General features: G+C 35.9%; 2 protein-coding genes across 5 annotated transcripts in view; one reads left to right on the top strand and one right to left on the bottom strand.

Moving 5' to 3' along the window:
• The window catches only part of MTMR6 (myotubularin related protein 6), a 57,945-nt gene extending 52,998 nt beyond the window's left edge, over positions 1-4,947 (bottom strand). Inside the window, exons 1-2 of one of the 2 annotated variants that reach the window (XM_031960781.1) lie at positions 4,795-4,947; positions 2,363-2,412 (exon numbers count right to left, since the gene is read on the bottom strand). In XM_031960781.1, the coding sequence (XP_031816641.1) occupies positions 2,363-2,412; positions 4,795-4,837 (93 nt within the window). In that variant the 5' untranslated portion in view covers positions 4,838-4,947. The remainder of the gene's footprint in view (positions 1-2,362; positions 2,413-4,794) is intronic. The other variant, XM_031960784.1, reaches the window with a different exon arrangement.
• Positions 4,948-5,014: 67 nt separating this feature from the next.
• The window catches only part of NUP58 (nucleoporin 58), a 60,793-nt gene continuing 47,064 nt past the window's right edge, over positions 5,015-18,743 (top strand). For 2 of the 3 annotated variants that reach the window (XM_031960785.1, XM_012545192.3), the window contains exons 1-3: positions 5,015-5,360; positions 12,785-12,933; positions 15,592-15,627. In XM_031960785.1, coding sequence (XP_031816645.1) covers positions 5,251-5,360; positions 12,785-12,933; positions 15,592-15,627 — 295 coding nt within the window. In that variant the 5' untranslated portion in view covers positions 5,015-5,250. The remainder of the gene's footprint in view (positions 5,361-12,784; positions 12,934-15,591; positions 15,628-18,743) is intronic. The other variant, XM_003764458.4, reaches the window with a different exon arrangement.

The following is an 18,743-nucleotide window of genomic DNA, read 5'->3' as shown; positions in this document are numbered from 1 at the left end:
TATATGTTAAATACAATATATGTATACATATCCATACACTTATTTTGTTGCACAAAAAAAATCGGACTTAGAAATAAAGTAAAAATAACCTGAGAAGGAAATCAAAAATGCAAGCAGACAAAAACAGAGGGAGTGGAAATGCTATGGTGTGGTTTATACTCATTTTCCATAGTTCTTTCCTTGGGTGTAGCTAGTTCTCTTCATCATTGAACAAATGGAACTGATTTGGTTCATCTCATTGTTGAAGAGAGCCATGTCCATCAGAATTGATCATCACATTGTATTGTTGTTGAAATATATAATGATCTCCTGATCCTGCTCATTTCACTCAGCATCAGTTCCTATAAGTCTCCCCAGGCCTTTCTGAAAACATCCCCCTGGTCATTTCTTACAGAACAATAATATTACATAACATTCATATACCACAATTTACCCAACCATTCTCCCATTGATGGGCATCCATTCATTTTCCAGTTTCTAGCCACTGCAAACAGGGCTGCCATAAACATTTTTGCACATACAGGTCCCTTTCACTTCTTGAAGATCTTTTTGGGATATAAGCTCAGTAGTAACACTGTTGGATCAAAGGATATGTACAGTTTAATAACTTTTTGAGCATAGTTCCAAATTGCTCTCCAGAATAGTTGGATTCACTCACAATTACACTAACAATGCATCAGTATTCCAGTTTTTCCCTCATCCCTTCCAACATTCATCATTGTTTTTTCTTGTCATCCTAGCCAATCTGACAATCTGCAGGTGTATAGTGGTATCTCAGAGCTGTCTTAATTTGCATTTCTCTGATCAATAGTGATTTGGAACACTCTTTCATATGAGTGGAAATAGTTTCAATTTCATCATCTGAAAATTGTCTGTTCATATCCTTTGACCATTTATCAGTTGGAGAATGGCTTGATTTCTTATAAATTAGAGTCAATTCTTTATATATTTTGGAAATGAGGCCTTTGTCGGAACCTTTAACTGTAAAAATGTTTTCCAAGTTTGTTGCTTCCCTTCTAATCTTGTGTGCATTGGTTTTGTTTGTACAAAGGCTTTTTAATTTGATATAATCAAAATTTTCTATTTTGTGATCATTAATGCTCTCTAGTTCGTCTTTGGTCACAAATTCCTTCCTTCTCCTTCCCTCCTTCCTTACCTGAGAGGTAAACTATCCTATGTTCCTCTAATTTATAATCTCTTCTTTATGCCTAAATTGTCGACCCATTTTGATCTTATCTTGGTGCATGGTGGTAAGTGTGGGTCCATGCCTAATTTCTGCCATACTAATTTCCAGGTTTCCCAGCAGTTTTTGTCAAATAATGAATTCTTATCCCAAAAGTTGGGTTTGTCAAACACTAGATTGCTATAGTTATTGACTATTTTGTCCTGTGAGTCTAACCTATTCCACTGATTAACAATCTATTTCTTAGCCAATGCCAAATGGTTTTGGTGACCGCTGCTTTATAATATAGTTTTAGATCAGGTATAGCTAGGCCACCTTCATTTGATTTTTTTTTTATTAGTTCCCTTGAAAGTCTTGACCTTTTGTTCTTCCAGATGAATTTTGTTGTTATTTTTTCTAGGTCATAAAAATAGTTTTGGGGGAGTTTGATTGGTATAGCAATAAATAAATAAATTAGTTTAAGTAGTGTTGTCATCTTTATTATATTCATTTGCCCTATCCAAGAGCACTTAATATTTTTCCAATTGGTTAGATCTGACTTTATTTTTGTGGAAAGTGTTATGTAGTTTTGCTCATATAGTTCCTGACTTTTGCTTGGCAGATAGATTCCCAAATATTTTATACTTTTGGCAGTTACTTTAAATGGAATTTCTCTTTGTATCTCTAACTGTTTGATTTTCTTAGTGATATATAAGAATGCTGATGATTTATGTGGGTTTATTTTGTATCCTGCAACTTTGGTAAAAGTGTGGATAATTTCTAATAGCTTTTTAGTAGAATCTCTGGGGTTCTCTAAGTATACCATAATATCATCTGCAAAGAGTGATAATTTGGTTTCCTCATTACGTACTCTAATTCCTTTAATCTCTTTCCCAACTCATGCTGAAGCTAGCATTTCTAATACAATATTGAATAGTAATGGTGATAGTGGGTAACCTTGTTTCACTCATGATCTTATTGGGAATGGTTCCCGTTTATCCCCATTACATATGATGCTTACTGACAGTTTTAAATAGATGCTGCTGACTATTTTAAGAAAAGCCCATTAAATTTATTTTTTAAATATATATTGTTCTATGAATCATATTAGGAAAGAAAAGTCACAATAAAAAAGAAACCATGGGAGAGGAAAAAAAAAAAAAAACAAAAAAGAAGTGAACATAGCAGGTGTTGATTTACCTTCAATCTCCATATGTAAGACCTTTTTGTAGAAGATGATGGAGCTGAATCTAAGGAAGGAAAGAAGAGATTCAGTGAGTCAAAGGTCAACAGAAGATGCATTTCAAGCAAGGGGGACAGCCAATGCTCTCTTTCACACAGAAAGAGATGAATTCTCATGTATGAGATACAGTAGCTGTGTTATTTTTCAATCATGTCAGAGTATTTGTGAAGATACTGGAGTGGTTTGCATTTCCTTCTCTTGATCATTTTATAGATGAGGAAACTGAGGCAAACAGGATTAAATGATTTACCCAGAGTCACACAGTTAGTATCTGAGGCCAGATTTAAACTCAGGAAAACTTCCTAGACCCAGTTCTCTATCCACTTTGCCATTTATGTGCTTAATGAAAAACAGAGGTCTTTTTTGGCTGTATAGTAAAGTACAGCAAAGGAAATAATGTATAATCAGGATGGAAAGATAGGTTGGGGTCATATTGTGTGAAGAGCTTTAAAACCAAAACAGAAGAGTTTATATTTTATCCTAGAGACAATAGGTACGATGTAAGTTTATTGAGTAGAGGAGTTACATCATTAGGTCTGAACTTAAGAAAGATTGCTGGCTTTGTGGGAAAGAGCAACTGGAAGGGAGAGATTTGAGGCAGGGAGAGCAATTAAACCTTTATTAAAATCATTTAGCTGAGTGGTGATTAGGCCCTGAACTAAAGTGATGATTATGAGAGGGGAAACAATAAATTAGATGTGAGAAATGTTGTAAAGGTAGAAATGGAAAGCTCAAGCAACTCCTTGGATTTGCATGATGGGAGAAAGTAAGAAGCACTCAAAACAAAAATGATAAAATTTGGAAGAAAGGTTGATTAATTGGAGGAAGGGAATAAAATTACTGCTTTGAGGGACATGTTGAATTTGAGATGCCTTCAATGATATGCAAGTTCAAAATGTTTTACAGATAGTTGGTGATGTGGGACTAGATATTCCCAAACTGGCTAGGGCTGGATCAGGGAGTTATCTGCATGAATATTAAGCTCACTTGAACAAGAAACCCAATCTCCCAAATCTGGGCATTTTCAATGACTGTCCCCCAGGTATGTAATATTCTTCTCCTTGATGTCATCTATTAACTTGCAAACTTCAAGTCCCAGCTAAAATCCCATTTTTTACAGGATATCATTCCTCTATTATCTCCAATTTACCTTGTACATATCTTTTATATAGATAGTTATTTGTAGGTTGTCTGGTCTATTAGACTTTGAGTACTAATGAAGCAGTTAAGTCTGATTTTGTCTCGCTCTTCTTTGTCCCAGCACTTAGAAAGTGTTTGGTACATAGTAAGTGCTTAATAGTTTACTGACTGACTGAGCATTTTTTTTCCTGGCTGTCCTCTAGGCACTGAGCTCTCTTCTTTGACTCTTCCAAATGGCCTTCTTGACTTGCTAAGTGGAGACTAAAAGCTCATCTTTTACTGGGAAGTCTTTCCTAACCCTTCTTAATTCTAGCACCTTTTTTTATTTTCTGTGCTTTTGATTAAGGACCCATGGAGCATATTTCAATCATTTTAAGAATGTTAAAAGGATGATAGAGGATCAGTTATATCAACAATGAAGCAACAGTGTGAGTCCAGGCGCTTAATGTCACAAATGAAATTGAGAGTTCTGACCTTATACAAGAAGGCAGTGGTTAAAACTTAAGTATTAACATGTACCATAAAACACCATCAAGCCTTTTGTATCGTAGTTACTTTAGTCTACAATTGCTCTCCTCCTTAAAACCTTGCAATTAATGCAAAGGCTCACACATAGCAATTTTGATTCATTCTCATCCCCCTTTTTTGTTTTAACGGGGGCAATGCCGGAAAGACTCACCGATGTCACTAAGCTTTGTTATATATATTGTTTTTATATTTGTTTGCACTTACAAGGTGGCCAGAAAAATCAGTGAAAGGACACTCAAGGTCTCTCGAGCAATTTAGAATGGATTGCATGACATGGGAGATAACTGGCACAGGACCCCCCAGAACTGAATTAGCTCAGAAGAAAATCGGAGAGATGCGCAAAGTTAGAGAAGCCACGCCAAATGTTCATAGGGACTATTTGTGTCTGACTATGGTTGAGTATTCCGAGTTCGTAGTGCTCTGATCAGCCAGTCCCCACACATTGTAATTGGACTCAACATAGTGATGTCGTTTTGGTCCTCTTCCAGAGCGAAGGACAAAAACCACCAACCAGCTTGTTTTATATATTTGTTTGCTAGTTGTCTCCCTCGTTAGACGGCCTGTTCCTTTAGGGCAGGAACTGGATTTTGCCTCTTTTTGTACCCCCTGCTAAGTTTAGCACACTGTCTGCACATAGTAGGCGCTTAACCGACTAAAGCGCTCTGGCGCCCCGTTTTTTCAGTTGAATCTGATATGCATATGCAAGTTCAAAATGTCTTACAGAGAGTTGGTGTATCTTCTAAAGAGATATGAGTGGACAACATATAAAGTCCCTTCTCGCCACCAAATTTGCGGTGCAATGATTCTAATCCAGGAGGTCCATCCCCGAATTTGCCCACGAATCAATCAACTTAAGGCCGGGACGCAGGAACCTAAGCGGAATGGTCGCTTTGGAGAGCGCCTGCCCCTTTAAGACGCGCACTGCTGACGTCCGGCTCTCTTCCCGTGGTGCTCCGCGGTGGCTCAGCCGGCTCCCGCGCGGCGGCGTGCGCGGGCCCAGGGGTTGCGGCCGCTTCCTCGCTCTCCTTTCCCGCCCCCTTGGTGAGGGTCTAGAGGCCGCCGGCCCTCTTCGAAATTCTGCCGGACCCGGCAGGCCGCGGGGAGGGGGATGCTGCGGCTTCCCCAGAGACTCTGAGACGAGAGACGACGCTCGAGTCCCGGCCGGCCGGCTTCAACCATGTCGACTGGGTTCTCCTTCGGGACAGGGACGCTGGGCTCCACGGCCACCGCCACGGCGGGCACCGGGACCCCGGGAGGAACCTTCTCCTTCGGGACGGGCACTTCCAGGTGAGCTCCGTCTTCCTCCCCCGCAGCCGCGCGCCCGTTCGTTCCGGGCGCTGCGGGGCTCGCTTTAGCTTGGGTCCAGCTCGAATGCGGGAAGCCTCCCCGGACTGTCCCTCCTCATGCTCAGCGGGCGCCGTTTCGTACCTCGTCCGAGGGCGGAGCTGCCGCCGCCCCCCCCCCCGGCTTCCTTCCTTTCCCCTTCCACGCTCCCTTCTTTGTCTCCCCTCCCCCTCTCCCCTCCCCGCCCCCTCGCCCCCCCCTCTTACTCTCCCTCTCTCAGGCTCCCAGAAGATCCGTTTGGTTCTGTCCGCGACCTTCCCTTTTTTTTCCCTGGGAGCTTCGCTCTCTTTGGTCGTCCCTTTTCCTCTTGGGCTCTGGTGGGATACGAAGCGGGGTTCTTCCTGAGACTTCTGGGGTTTAACAAAGTAGCTTGCTTTGCTAGTCTTGGCGAGCCCGGAGGCAAAGGATGGGAGCCTAGTGATGGATGCTAGGGGACAGTGGGGAGGGAAGGAGTACCTGGAACTGGGAAGGAGAAACATTAGAGTGCCAGCTCTGTATTTTACTTTCTTTGTAATCGTAGCGTTTGTGTGACATTTAGCAAGTGTCTGGCACAGGGTAAGCATTTAGTAAGCACGAACTCCATGACAGACACTGTTATCGCTGGGTATACAAGGAAAGGAGGGGAATGGTCCCTAAAGACACATAAATGATGGGGACTATTGGTAACTTCCTTTTGGGGGCTAGAGCAAGGATTCTTAATTTTATTGTACCTTTTGGCACAAATGAAACTTAACATACTCTATTCTAGAATGATTCTAGATGTATGAAGTGTATTTTTTACTTTATACATATAGAATCATTAACTTCCTTTTGGGGGCTAGAGCAAGGATTCTTAATTTTTTTGTGCCTTTTGGCACAAATGAAACTTAACATACTCTATTCTAGAATGATTCTAGGTGTATAAAGTGTATTTTTTACTTTATACATCTAGAATCATTAACTTCCTTTTGGGGGCTAGAGCAAGGATTCTTAATTTTTTTGTACCTTTTGGCACAAATGAAACTTAACATACTCTATTCTAGAGTGATTCTAGATGTATAAAGTGTATTTTACTTTATACATCTAGAATCATTAACTTCCTTTTGGGGGCTAGAGCAAGGATTCTTAATTTTTTTGTACCTTTTGGCACAAATGAAACTTAACATATTCTATTCTAGAATGATTCTAGATGTATAAAGTGTATTTTACTTTATACATCTAGAATCATTCTAGAATAGAATATGTAATTTTTCTCCCACCATTCAAATTCACTTACACCCTGATATGTATCCTTAGATCTCAGATTAAGAACCATTTCATCCGCAGATTTGATAAGGAGTGATAGGGGTTTGAGTTTAGACTTCAGTTACATATCAGATAATGAAATTCTTAATATTAATGCAGCCATCTTCTTAGTGGGCTTCATTAATGACTTATAGGACCATGAGTGCTTAGACTTTTTATTTGTATAGTAATAAACACATAAATATGTTTTTATTTGATAGGAGTGGAGAAAGCAGTGAATAGTTAGCTTCAAGTTTTGGAAGCTTGAATACCTGAGTCTGAGACCTATTGCTGACTCAAACTGACTCTGGACAAGTGATAACCTCCCAATATCCTAGGCAGCTCTCCAGGAGTATAAATTTAAGGGAAAGAACTGAATTTATATTCTAATGAAATCATAGATACTGGATCTTTTCCCTGGGAAAAAAGGTACAAAGGTCTGATAATAATGATGATAACTTATATTTATATAGCATCTTTTTTGGGTCTAGGCATTATGCTAACAACTTTGCAATTATTACCCTCTTTCTAATTTTACAGATAAGGAAATAGGCTAAGTGATTTGCCCAGGATCTCACAGCTATTAAGTTTCTGATCACAGCTTTGAACTCAAGTATTTGAGTAAATCAAACTGCAGGCTCAGTGCTCTATTCCCTGTACCACCCTAGCTGCCTCACATGAATGGTTAAATATTTATCATTAATGTTTTGCATGGATAGAATAATATTAATTGGTTTTAACAGCTTTTGGTATTCATGATCATTTTAAATTTTTTTGATGTTGCTTATAGCACCATTGTTCACACACTACTGCTTAAATTTTGGACCTGTCTTTCACTCCTGATTCTTTTACATCCATTTCATGATTTTCTACCTCCCCACCCTCGCACCTCATGCCACATCTTACATATATGCCTCTTGCAAGTCACTGCTGTTATTACATTTGTTTGTGTCTTATATGTGGCGTATTGGGGAACAGAGACTTAATACCACTTATTTCATTACACCCTAAAGTCATACCTGATCTACCAGCTTGAAGTACTTTTCTTCTCTGATCTTTACTATTTACAGAAATTTCATAGTGTATTATAGAAAGGGAGTTTAGTGATCTTATAATCTATTGTGATATAGTCACTCCTCTCCATAAGGAGACAAACTTTTTTTTCCTAAGGAGGTCATGTAGCCAACAGTACAGAACTGACTTCAAACCTACACTTACTCTAGTGCTGTATCCATTTGGTCACTTTATTACATTGTAACCTATTTTAGATCAAAGATCAAAATCTCTTTAAGAGGGTATATACTCATTTTTTTCCCTTGTATTTCCAGCATCTAGTACTACTACTAGTATTCTGCACTGTGTTCAATTGTTTTCAATTGTTTCAATTGTTTTCATGACCCCATTTGAAGTTTTCTTAGCAAAGCTAGTGGAGTAGCTTGTCCTTTCTTTCTACAGCTCATTTTACATTTGAGGAAACTGAGGCAAACAGGGTTAAATGACTTGCCCAAGATCATATAGCTAATAATTATCTGAGGCCAGATTTGAACTCCCAGAAACTCCCATTCTCAGCACATTTTCCCACCTAACTGCCTTTTCTTCTGTTCTGCACAGCAAATGCTTACTAAGTGTTTTTGAATTATCCACCTTTATATTTCCCATAACTTGTTGACAGATAGGTACTGAATAGACTGGTTGAATAAAATATAATTTTATTTATTTATATTGAAATTATCTGCATTATCTTTCAGAATGCAAAATGTAAGTTATCAGTTTAACACCTATATTTGGAGTAGGATTAGACCTATAATTTCACTAGTACTCTCAAATAAAGAAATATGTTCCAATGTAGGTCAACATTTTCTTTGCAACTCATAGTCTTAAGAGAATTAAGAACACCGAAAGGCCAAATTATTTATCACAGCCTGTCAGAGGCAACAGGTGAACTCAGATCTTCATGACTCCTGGGCTAACTCTGTCACTGTCTGATAATGGGGAAAGTGATATACCAACTGAAAATTGTCCTTAATTGTATCTTTTATCACCCTTATCTTTTGATATATAATGCATAAATAGAGGAATACTGTAGCCATAAAGTACCACTAGAAGGAAACTGATTTAGTACTATGTTGTTTTAGTAATGCGCTTATTGCAACTGAAGAAGATAGTGTATATTAAATAAAGTACATTAATGAATCTTCAATGTGAATCTTCCATTAATGGGAATCATAACTTATCCCAAACATTATCATACTGATTCTTGTTCACACCCTCCCATAAATTCTTCATAGATAGCTTGCTCAATTTGGAGCTTTCTTGACTTCAGATTGTAATGCTGGGGAAACTGAGCAAGACAGAGATTAGAGAACAATTTAATAGTTTAATAAATGGAGAGATTTACTGGGACCAAATGGATCCATGTTTGGTCCCAGGGCTGAATGAGACTATTGTCCCAAAGAATCCAGCCCTGAATGTCGGATAACAAGATTCTTTTATAAGGTAAGAAGAAGAATGAAATAATGGGGGAGGTACCTGGATGGGGATGACCTAATGGGAGAAGGCACCTAGGATGACATAATGGGAGGTACTGGTGGAGAGGCTCCTGATATTCTAATGATGTCTAAAATGGATAAAGACTTTTATCCCATTAAACATTAAGAGGGAATAAGTATAGCCTAAAGTCTAAGATATGACCTTTATCCTATCAAACATTAAGAGAGAATAGTTATAACCTGAGGCAAAGTAACTAAATAGGACAATTAGGGAAACTGGGTCAGGATATTAAAAGAGAACTGTGGCACAACAAGATCTCTTGACATTATGTAACTAAGCAGGAGGAGACTAATGGATAGTTTTTACTTAATATATTATTTTAAGAAAATTTGAGATGTACAAGATTGATGCTAGTTCTGTTCCCAAGGCCAAGAATATACTGAAAAATCCTTTAAAAGATATTTGAAGATAGCAATCTTGTTCTCTCTGAAGTTCTTCTTCAAACTAACCTTCTTAAGAAATGACATGATTTCAACTATGCTTACATGCTTTTTCCTTTGGTACTTTATATGATACACTTAGAGGCATCATATTTTCGGTGTGTTCTGACGAGGGTAGAGTAAGACAATTCTGTAACCAGTACTCTTTCTTTCAAGACCTTCCATTTTGCCATGTCTGTGGTACCTCCTTGATAAAGGACTGATTATAACCTGAAGAAATACTTCAGAATCTTTTCACTGAGAAGATAAACATAGAGAAGTACATTGGAAAAGATGGCTGAATTTGAAAGTTGAACCTTGATTCAAATTTTAGCTGTATGTGACCTTGGACCTGTCAATCAGTAGCTTTGAATAAATAACTACTATATGCCAAACACTGTGCTAAACCCTACTGATACTAAGAAAGGCAAAAGATGGTTCTAGCTATCAAGAAGCTTATAATCTAATCATCTCTTGAGATTGTTTCCCCATCTGTAGAATAAAGGAGATTGAACTAGATATTTTTTAAGGTCCCTTCCAGCCTTTTATATGAGATGAAGACATAGTAGGAAAACTGATTCTGGGATTGCTACATTATAATAATAGTTCACTTTTTAAATAGTGCTTTAAAATGTACAAAACACTTTGTGTCCTATATCTTATTTATACTTGCTTCTGAGTTGATGGAAAGAAATGAGCAGGATTGATTGATTAAATGGAAATTGCATTAATCATTTCTGTATGCCCCATTTCCTCCCCCTGCTATTGCTGCAAGTCCCTCTTTCCAATCTCAGTGGATTATCCTTTCCACCTACAAAGCTTTGAGACTTTGAAGTCTTGGTAAAAGTATTTTAATAGTTTTGAATGGTGTTTTCATGTATCTTATCTAAAATAAATGGAAAAGTTTACCTGTTTAGCACTTTACTTTTAATAAGTTTGCAGAGGAGAGAACTGCTATTCACAATATCCTGATAGAATGATTATATTTGGACTCTCATTCTTAAGATAGGAGAAATATGTATGTAATGAGCTTCAGTTTTGCTCATGCTGCTTAATTTAATTCAGGGCTTCATAGGGGCTTACAAAAGGAGTGCAAAGGAGGTAAGACTCTCCTGTCCACTTTCCCTACCATTTAGTAGCGAATATTTTCTAAATGGGTACTTTTGTGATATCATCTGCTACACCAGAAAAGTGAACACCCCTCTCCCCATAAAACTTAGGAGCCAGATTTGTTTAATGTTACTCTATTTTTCCAAATTCATGCAAAGATAGTTTTCAACATCCACCTTTGCAAAATGTTGTGTTCCAGATTTATCTCAAATGGGATGGTGCATGTAAAGTATTCTATACATGCTAATTTTTAAATAACTATTGGAATTCCATCTTTTATTGCTTTCTTTTCCAACAACTTTGGAATGATTTGTATCCATTTCTTTACCAAATTACCCATTAGAAACCCTCAGAGACACATAAAATATCTAAAAGGAATCCTATGATCAAACTAGGGGGAAAAAAGTTCAAGAAAATGAGATTGTCATTCAAACATCTATGTTCTGATAGTAAAAATCAAGAAGGGGAAAGGTAATTATAAGCAACAAGGTCATCACTAAAGGAAAAAATAAAATCACATTCTCAGTCATTTAAAAATTTTTCCAGGAAAATTTTGGCTCCTCACTTTTGCCCTATTCTTGTATTTAAAGGAGAATTTTGACAGATCACAATTGACTTGGAGACTGTTCAGTTGAAGTTAGTTGATAATCTAAAGCATTAACCTCATCTAATTATTTGCGTAATCTTTCCTCAATTTGCCCTTTACTTTACCCATCTGCCAAAATTATTTTACTAATGCATAGCACTGATCATATCAGTACTCTTCTTTTAAAACCTTTGGACCCCATTGCTAATTGTATTTAGTTAGACTAGATCCATCTAACATGGTATTTATTACTTGGTGACAATGGATGCCAAAGCATGTTTTGTGGGAAAGTATGAATACTCTTGTCAGACATCTTCTTTTCCAGCCTTATCTTAGGCTGGTTTTTTCCTCATATGCACACATTTCTATCAAACTAGAAAATTCTTTGTGTCAAGTTCTGTGCTTTTTGCTTATGCTGCTTGTGGCAGTGTTATAGTGCTCTGTTCAACCCCAGTCCTCAATCTCTTGAAATTTACCAATCTTTAAAGCTTGTCTCAGCTTCCCTAGCTGTTTTCCTGGCCTGAAATAATCTCTCCTTTTTGGATTATTTATGAAACTTTACCTTGCCTGCATATCCATTTGATCAGTGCAGAGAATTTCTGGTGAGGAAACTTCCTTTACATTTGCAGTTTGGCAAGTGTTTAATTTATAATCTCAGAGAGTTGTATTGAGTTCTTAAAGGTTAAGTGACTTGTCCAAGCTTACCCAGATAATAAGGGGAAGAAACTGGACTTGAATTCATCTCTCAGATTGAGGCCAGAACTCTATCCACCAGATACATTTGTCTGCATAACTTGGAGTACAGCTGAACAATATTAAAATGTAATTGGAAAATGTTTAGCAGACTAAAAATACATATATATAGTAGAACACAGTAATATGAATTTGTAGTTTTCTAAGTCAAGAAGCCAGAATGTATCTGCTTTTGTTTAGTACTATTGCACTATACCATGCTACTATGCTCCTATATTTTTGTCGGTCTAATTTATATATTTTATTTTTTATCATTTTCTTATGGTCTCAGCTAGATTGTGGGAGAAAAACTCGAATAGTTCTTGAAGGACTAGACAATGTCTTATTCATCTTTGTATCTCCCACAATTTAACAGTGCTATGTATGCAATTGGTGCTAGATAAATTTGTCAAATTGAATTGTTTATATGTTATCCTGAGAGCAAATTTGCATCATGAAGATGTACATGCATGTGTCTATCTCCATGTATTTTAAAAGACAGAAGAAGCATATTTTTAAACTACTTCATTAAAAAAAATTTTTTTGTATTAAGGTTATACATTGTATAAGATATACCAAAATAGAAGAACACATTGGAAATTATAAAACTCAGTTTCTCTTTCATTTCTGATAGTCTTGTTATTCTAGTCTATTGTATTGACTAAACATCTTTGTTTTGTGTTTTTGTTTTGTCTTTTGTTATTAAGTAATAGCACCCCAACAGTAGGACTCAATTTTGGGTCTCTTGGAAGCACAACAAATCCAACAACTACAACTGCTCCTTCTGTGGGTTTTGGAACTGGACTTTTTGGTTCAAAATCTACAACAGGATTCACTTTAGGAGGCACTAATACAGGTAGGGAATATTTTTAACTACATGTTTAATACAGATTTGGAAATTAAATTTCTAGCTTTTATGCATGCTAATTCAGAACCCTTTTCCCCTGCTTTGAAGCATATATTTCTGTTGACAGGTTTTGTGGTTGATTAATGATTGCTCTTATATTTTCCAGCAAGAGGTATATTGGGCAGGTGGGGATGGGAGAGGAGATGAAATTAATAGACTCTGAAGGTTGAGAGGGATAGAAATTAGAAAATGGAAGGAGAAAAAAATCTAGCTGGTCAGCCTAGACCCGTTAAAAGACTCAGGTGTACATGAATGTTGTAACAATGAGTAGATTGCTGGAGTGAGTTAGATCAAGATTACACAATTTGAGCTCTCATTTTTAAAATGAGGCTCTCACTGCAGTGGAGTAGAGCTCACGAGTCTCCAGGCATAGCTAATAGAAGTAAAGGACCTACAATACATGTCTGTTCTTAGTTGGGTAGATAGTTATTAATATATGAAGCCTCAATAATATTGTAACTTATTACTGACATGGTTCTCAGTAATAGCATAAAAGAATATCTGCTTGTACATTGGAAAATTTTTTCCTGTCTAGTAAACCTGAAGTGGTACTTTAAGTCCTGTTGTGCATGAGAGAGGTTTAACTTCTTCACATAAAAGTATCTTGTACTCCTAATGCAGTTTGTAAGCATTTTTTTCTTCTGTTATAGTGGTGTTGATGTGAAAATAATTGGAAATTCAGGTACTATTTGGTTGGTTCAGCTATTTAATGTTTAAATTTAATTTAATATTTCATCTCAATAGTTTGATGAGGATTTGTGACTTTATCTAGGTTTAACCTCATATCATAATTTTTAAACAATTAGAATCTCAGAAAGTAGGTATAGAATACAACACTATAGTGAAAGAGAACTTTAATTCACCTTTGGGTTTAATATATTGGACTGTGAGCTCTTAATAGTGAAGACAAATGAAGATCTGGATTAAGTTACTTATCCAGGGTCACAAAGCAGGACTGGGATTGGAACCACAGGATTCTGACTCCAACCCCATTCTTTTTTTTCAAGTTAAAGCTCTGCCCATCTCTACTAAAGCAAATGAGAATATATTTCATATCCCTTGTGCTTTGGATTGTTAATATGGAAGAAAATTTAATGTTGCATATTTGGAATGTATAGAAACATGCAATTAGTTTCCACTGTGGATATACCCCAAGGCACTGCCTTAGGCTCTCTTAACTTCTCTTGCTGTACTTTCTTTTATAGAAAAACTTATTATTCCCATGTAGATGACTCCTATATTCATAAATCTAGCCCTAATCGCATTCCTGAATCCTAAGCCTATATTACCAGCAGTCTATTGGACATTTAAAATTAAATGTTTTTGTTAGTATCTCAAATTCAGCATCTCAAACAATTCTTTTTCTTCCCTTCTTTTAAACTTCCTTATTTTTGTTAACTATCCTTGCAATTTGAAACCCCACAGTCATCCTTGACATCTCCCTCCTATCTCCTATATTCAGTAAATTGACAAAATCAAATTCTACCACCACAGTATCTCCCAAGTTCATCCCCTGCCTTCTACTTTACATGGCCATACTTAGTTCAGGCCCTCAACCTGTTTGCTGGATTTTTGCAATAGAATTCCTAGTTAGTTTCCTTGCCCCAGAGTCTCTCCTCTCTATCCTCCCCATACTACCAAAATAATATTAAAACATGATTTGATCACATTATTCTCTTAATCTGTGTACTCTAGAGGCTTTTATCTTTACGATAAATTACAATTCCTTCACATGTCATCTAAATTCCTTTATATACCATGAGCCTTTCTTAACTTTTCGGGTTTGCTAAACATTCCCCTTCTTTCACTTTGAATTTGCCAAATTGACCTTCTTGCAGTTTCTTAAATACTTGCAACATTACGTTTCCTGTCTCTGTGCCTGGAGTGCCTCCTCTTAGACACTTAACTTCTTAAGAGCTCAGCTCAGGCACTATCTTCACATGTAGTATCAGCTTCTAGGGTCTTCTTTTGAAAATTACATGGTATACAAATTAGATGTATATATGTATTTGTATATTCAGTTGAATATAAATAAACCCTTGGAGAAGTAGGACTGTTTTTCTTCTGTCTTCATATTTTTATTGCTTAGCACAGTGCCTAACTTGTAATGTGTACTTCAGAAGTGCTTATTGATTGCAACCATTAAGCAGAGCTCAAAATCAATATCAGTGAAGAAGAGTTTTGTATTCTATTCAGTCAGTATATATTTAAACCAAGCAGTTCGCTAGCTATTGGGAATACAAATTTTAGAAAATGTGAAGTCTCTACTCTTAAGGAGCTTATTATTACTCCATTCCAGTAAGATGACATTAAGGTACTGCATTTTCTTGTAGATCATTCCAGATCTTATTGGAATGTTGTAAATAAAGTATGAGACTTTCTAGAATTCCTGGGTTCTTACCTTAGACTCTAAGCATTGTGACTCTGGTCAAGTCATCCCTAAGCCTTGGTTTTCTCATAATTAAAATGAGAATAGTAATGTCTGTTGCACCGATACCAAGAATTGCCATGAGACTCAAATAGTAATAAAATATTTTGCAAACTTTAAAGCAATATATAAATGTCATTAATAATCATCATTATTAATAATTCTTCTTTTATTTTTAGGAACAGCAACAACTCTAGGTACAGGACTAACTCTGGGTAAGAACATTTTGAAAAAAGATCTGAAACTAATTATTTTATTGAGTTTAACCTTTAGGGCATGATATTCTTGCAACCCTGCTTAATTTTGTCCTCAGAGCTGTGGATATTTGAAATAAATGAACATAAGTCTTTTGAAGTCTTAAGAATCTAGAAATTGTTTTTCCTGTTTTAACTGGCTTTCATAGTTTTTTTCAGTGAATTTTTTAAAAATATATACTACTACTGCTTTTCATAATTTACTTCAGAGAGCCATCTTTAATGGGAAAATCTTTACACCTAAAATTCACCAAACTTGGCATCAATAATTAATTAGGAATGGTCATTTGAAGTTTGTTTTCACATTTGTAAAATGTGAACTCTAGTGCCAGTACTGACCTGTGTGCCTGATTTCTCTATATCCTTTCACAGCATATGCAGACCTGTATATTGATTCTGTGATAAATTAGGCCTGTAGTTCTGTGTAAGAATCTTTCTAGAATGTTGACAAGGGTATTTATTGGAGGATGTCTGGCAGTGGTTATATTTAAGTTAATTATTAACTGAGGTTTCATTCAGTCAGTCAATATCATTCAAAAAACATTAAATACCTACTACAAGCTAGGCACTGTGCTAAGCTAACATTGTTAGCATATAACTGCTTTGTCTGAAATAAAGTAGAAGATTAGAGATGGCCTTCTATGATGGTTTTGCCATTGAAATCAAGTGCCTTCTACACTTCCATTGACAAGATCCACTCTCCTAATGTTACCAAGAAAGGTTTTATGTTTTACCCCTTCCTGAAAGTGCTGGAGATTGTTGGTCTTGATTGTTGGTGCCTTTTTCCTATTTTGACTCCGAAGTTTAAGAACAATAATTAATAATTGGGCTTAAGAAAAATAATTTTAAAATTATATTTGTTGTGTTGGCAACTTTTAAGAGAGCATACTTTTTAATATAATAATGGCTTTTTATTTTTCAAAATACATGCAAAGATAGTTTTCAATATTCATCCTTACAAAACCTTTTGTTCCAAATTTTTCTCCCTACTTCCTTCCTTAGATAGCAAGCAATCCAATATAGGTTAAACATGTACAATTCTTCTCAACATATTTCCATATTTATCAGAGCATACTTCTTTAAAAAAAGAAAAAAAAAACAATTTTTACTTTTGATAGTCTGATTTGCTGCTCTTACTTAACTTTTTGCCATCTGTTTGCTTAATAACCATTTGATGATTTCAGTTATATCAATTTTTTTGCTAAAATTTATTTTCAGCAACTGTAGTTTTAAAATTAATTAGAATTTTTGATAATCAAATTATTTGGGATAAGTGAATAAGTAAGTGAATTAAAAGGGGGAGAGAAGGGAGTGTCATAGAATCATTGTATTCTAAACCTGGTCAGACCATTCTGACCATACTTGAGTAGTTGAATGAACTTCTGGGTGCCCAGAAGGGGCACCCTTAGTGTTAGTGAGGGGACTCCAAACGATTGCCATACAAAAATCAGTGGGAAGAAGAATACTGGATTTGTAACCTTAGTTTTGAAGTTTGAATCTTGGCTACACTATTTCTTACCTGCATGTTGTTGGATTACTCAGTTAATCTTTCTGGAACTCATTTTCTTCATAAAATGAACAAGTTGGATTTAGATGTCCTATGAGACTCCTTCCAGCTCTAAATGTTATCTTATCCCAGAGAACTGAAGACCTGGTTTAATGGGAAGAAGGGTAATGTGATATGATATGTCTTCAAATATTTGAAAGATTGTATGTCATCACCTTGGCCCTAGAAGTCAGGGTTAGCATTAAGAGAGAAAAACTCCAGGGAAATAGATTTTGATTTTTTTGTATGGAAGAATTTCTTACTAATTAGTGCTGTCCAGATTACCTTGGATAATAGTGATTTGAAGTACACTGAAAGACTTCAGACAAAGCCTGGATGACTACTTGATAAGGATCTTGTAGAGGGGATATTTTAGATAACAACAATAATGGTAATAGCAACATTTATAGAAAGTTTTAGTATTTGAGAAATTCATGATACATATTAACTCATCTGATTCTCACAATAATCCTGTTAAGTTATTAGGTAGAGGCTATTTTTAGCTTCATTTTTCAGGTGAAGAAAGGGTTAGACAGTTAAATAAGTGTCTGTGACAGTTGAACTTGTATTTCCTGACCCTATTTCCCACAGTATATTCATTGTACCCCATGATTTCTAAAGACGCTTTCAATTTTAGAATTTACTGCATAGGAGGTAAATTTTGACTATGTTATACTGGCTTCCAGGGGAAAATAGACCAAAAATGGAAACTAAATAATTTAATCCTAAAGCAAGAGTGGGCAAAACAACAAATCATAGACACAATCGATAATTTCATCCAAGAGAATGACAGTGATGAGTCAGCATACCAAAATTTAGTGGATACAGCCAAAGTAGTTCTTGGGAAATTTTATATCTGTAGATGTTTATTTGAATACAGTATAGAGATAAAGAAGATCAGTGAATTGGGCATGCTAAAAAATAAATAAATAAATAAAACTAGAAAAAGAATAAATTGACTCCCCCCCCCCCAATTTGAAATTCTGAAAATAAGAGAGAAAATTAGTAAAATTGAAAGTAATAAAACTTTTGAGCTAATAAACAAAACTAAGGGTTGGTTTTATGAAAAAACCAACAAAACAGGTAAACTTTTAATTAATCTGATTAGAAAAAGGAAAGAAGAAAATTAAAATGCCAGTATCAAAAATAACCACCAGTGAAGAAATTAAAGCAATAATTAGGAACTACTTTGCCCAACTCTATGCCCAAGTAACTGATAATTAAGTAAAATGGATGAATACTTACAAAAATATAAATTGCCCAGATTAGCAAGAGGAGAAAATAAATAAAATTGTCCCATTTTAGAAAAAGAAATTGAACAAGCAATTAAACCAAACCCCCCTAAGAAAAAAAATTCCGGGGCAGATGGATTTCTAAGTGAATTCTACCATACATTTAAAAGAACAATTCCAATACTGTGCAAATTATTTGGGAGAATGGGAAAGGAGGAGTCCTACCATTATGATATAGATATATTGCTTAAAATACTAAACCAGGTAAAGTCAAAACAGAGAAAGAAAATTATAGGCCA

Source organism: Sarcophilus harrisii, chromosome 3 (assembly GCF_902635505.1).
Source record: "Sarcophilus harrisii chromosome 3, mSarHar1.11, whole genome shotgun sequence".
In the NCBI taxonomy this organism is placed as follows: domain Eukaryota; kingdom Metazoa; phylum Chordata; class Mammalia; order Dasyuromorphia; family Dasyuridae; genus Sarcophilus; species Sarcophilus harrisii.
Note: the sequence above shows the minus strand (reverse complement) of the source record. Positions and strands in the feature narration are given on the sequence as shown.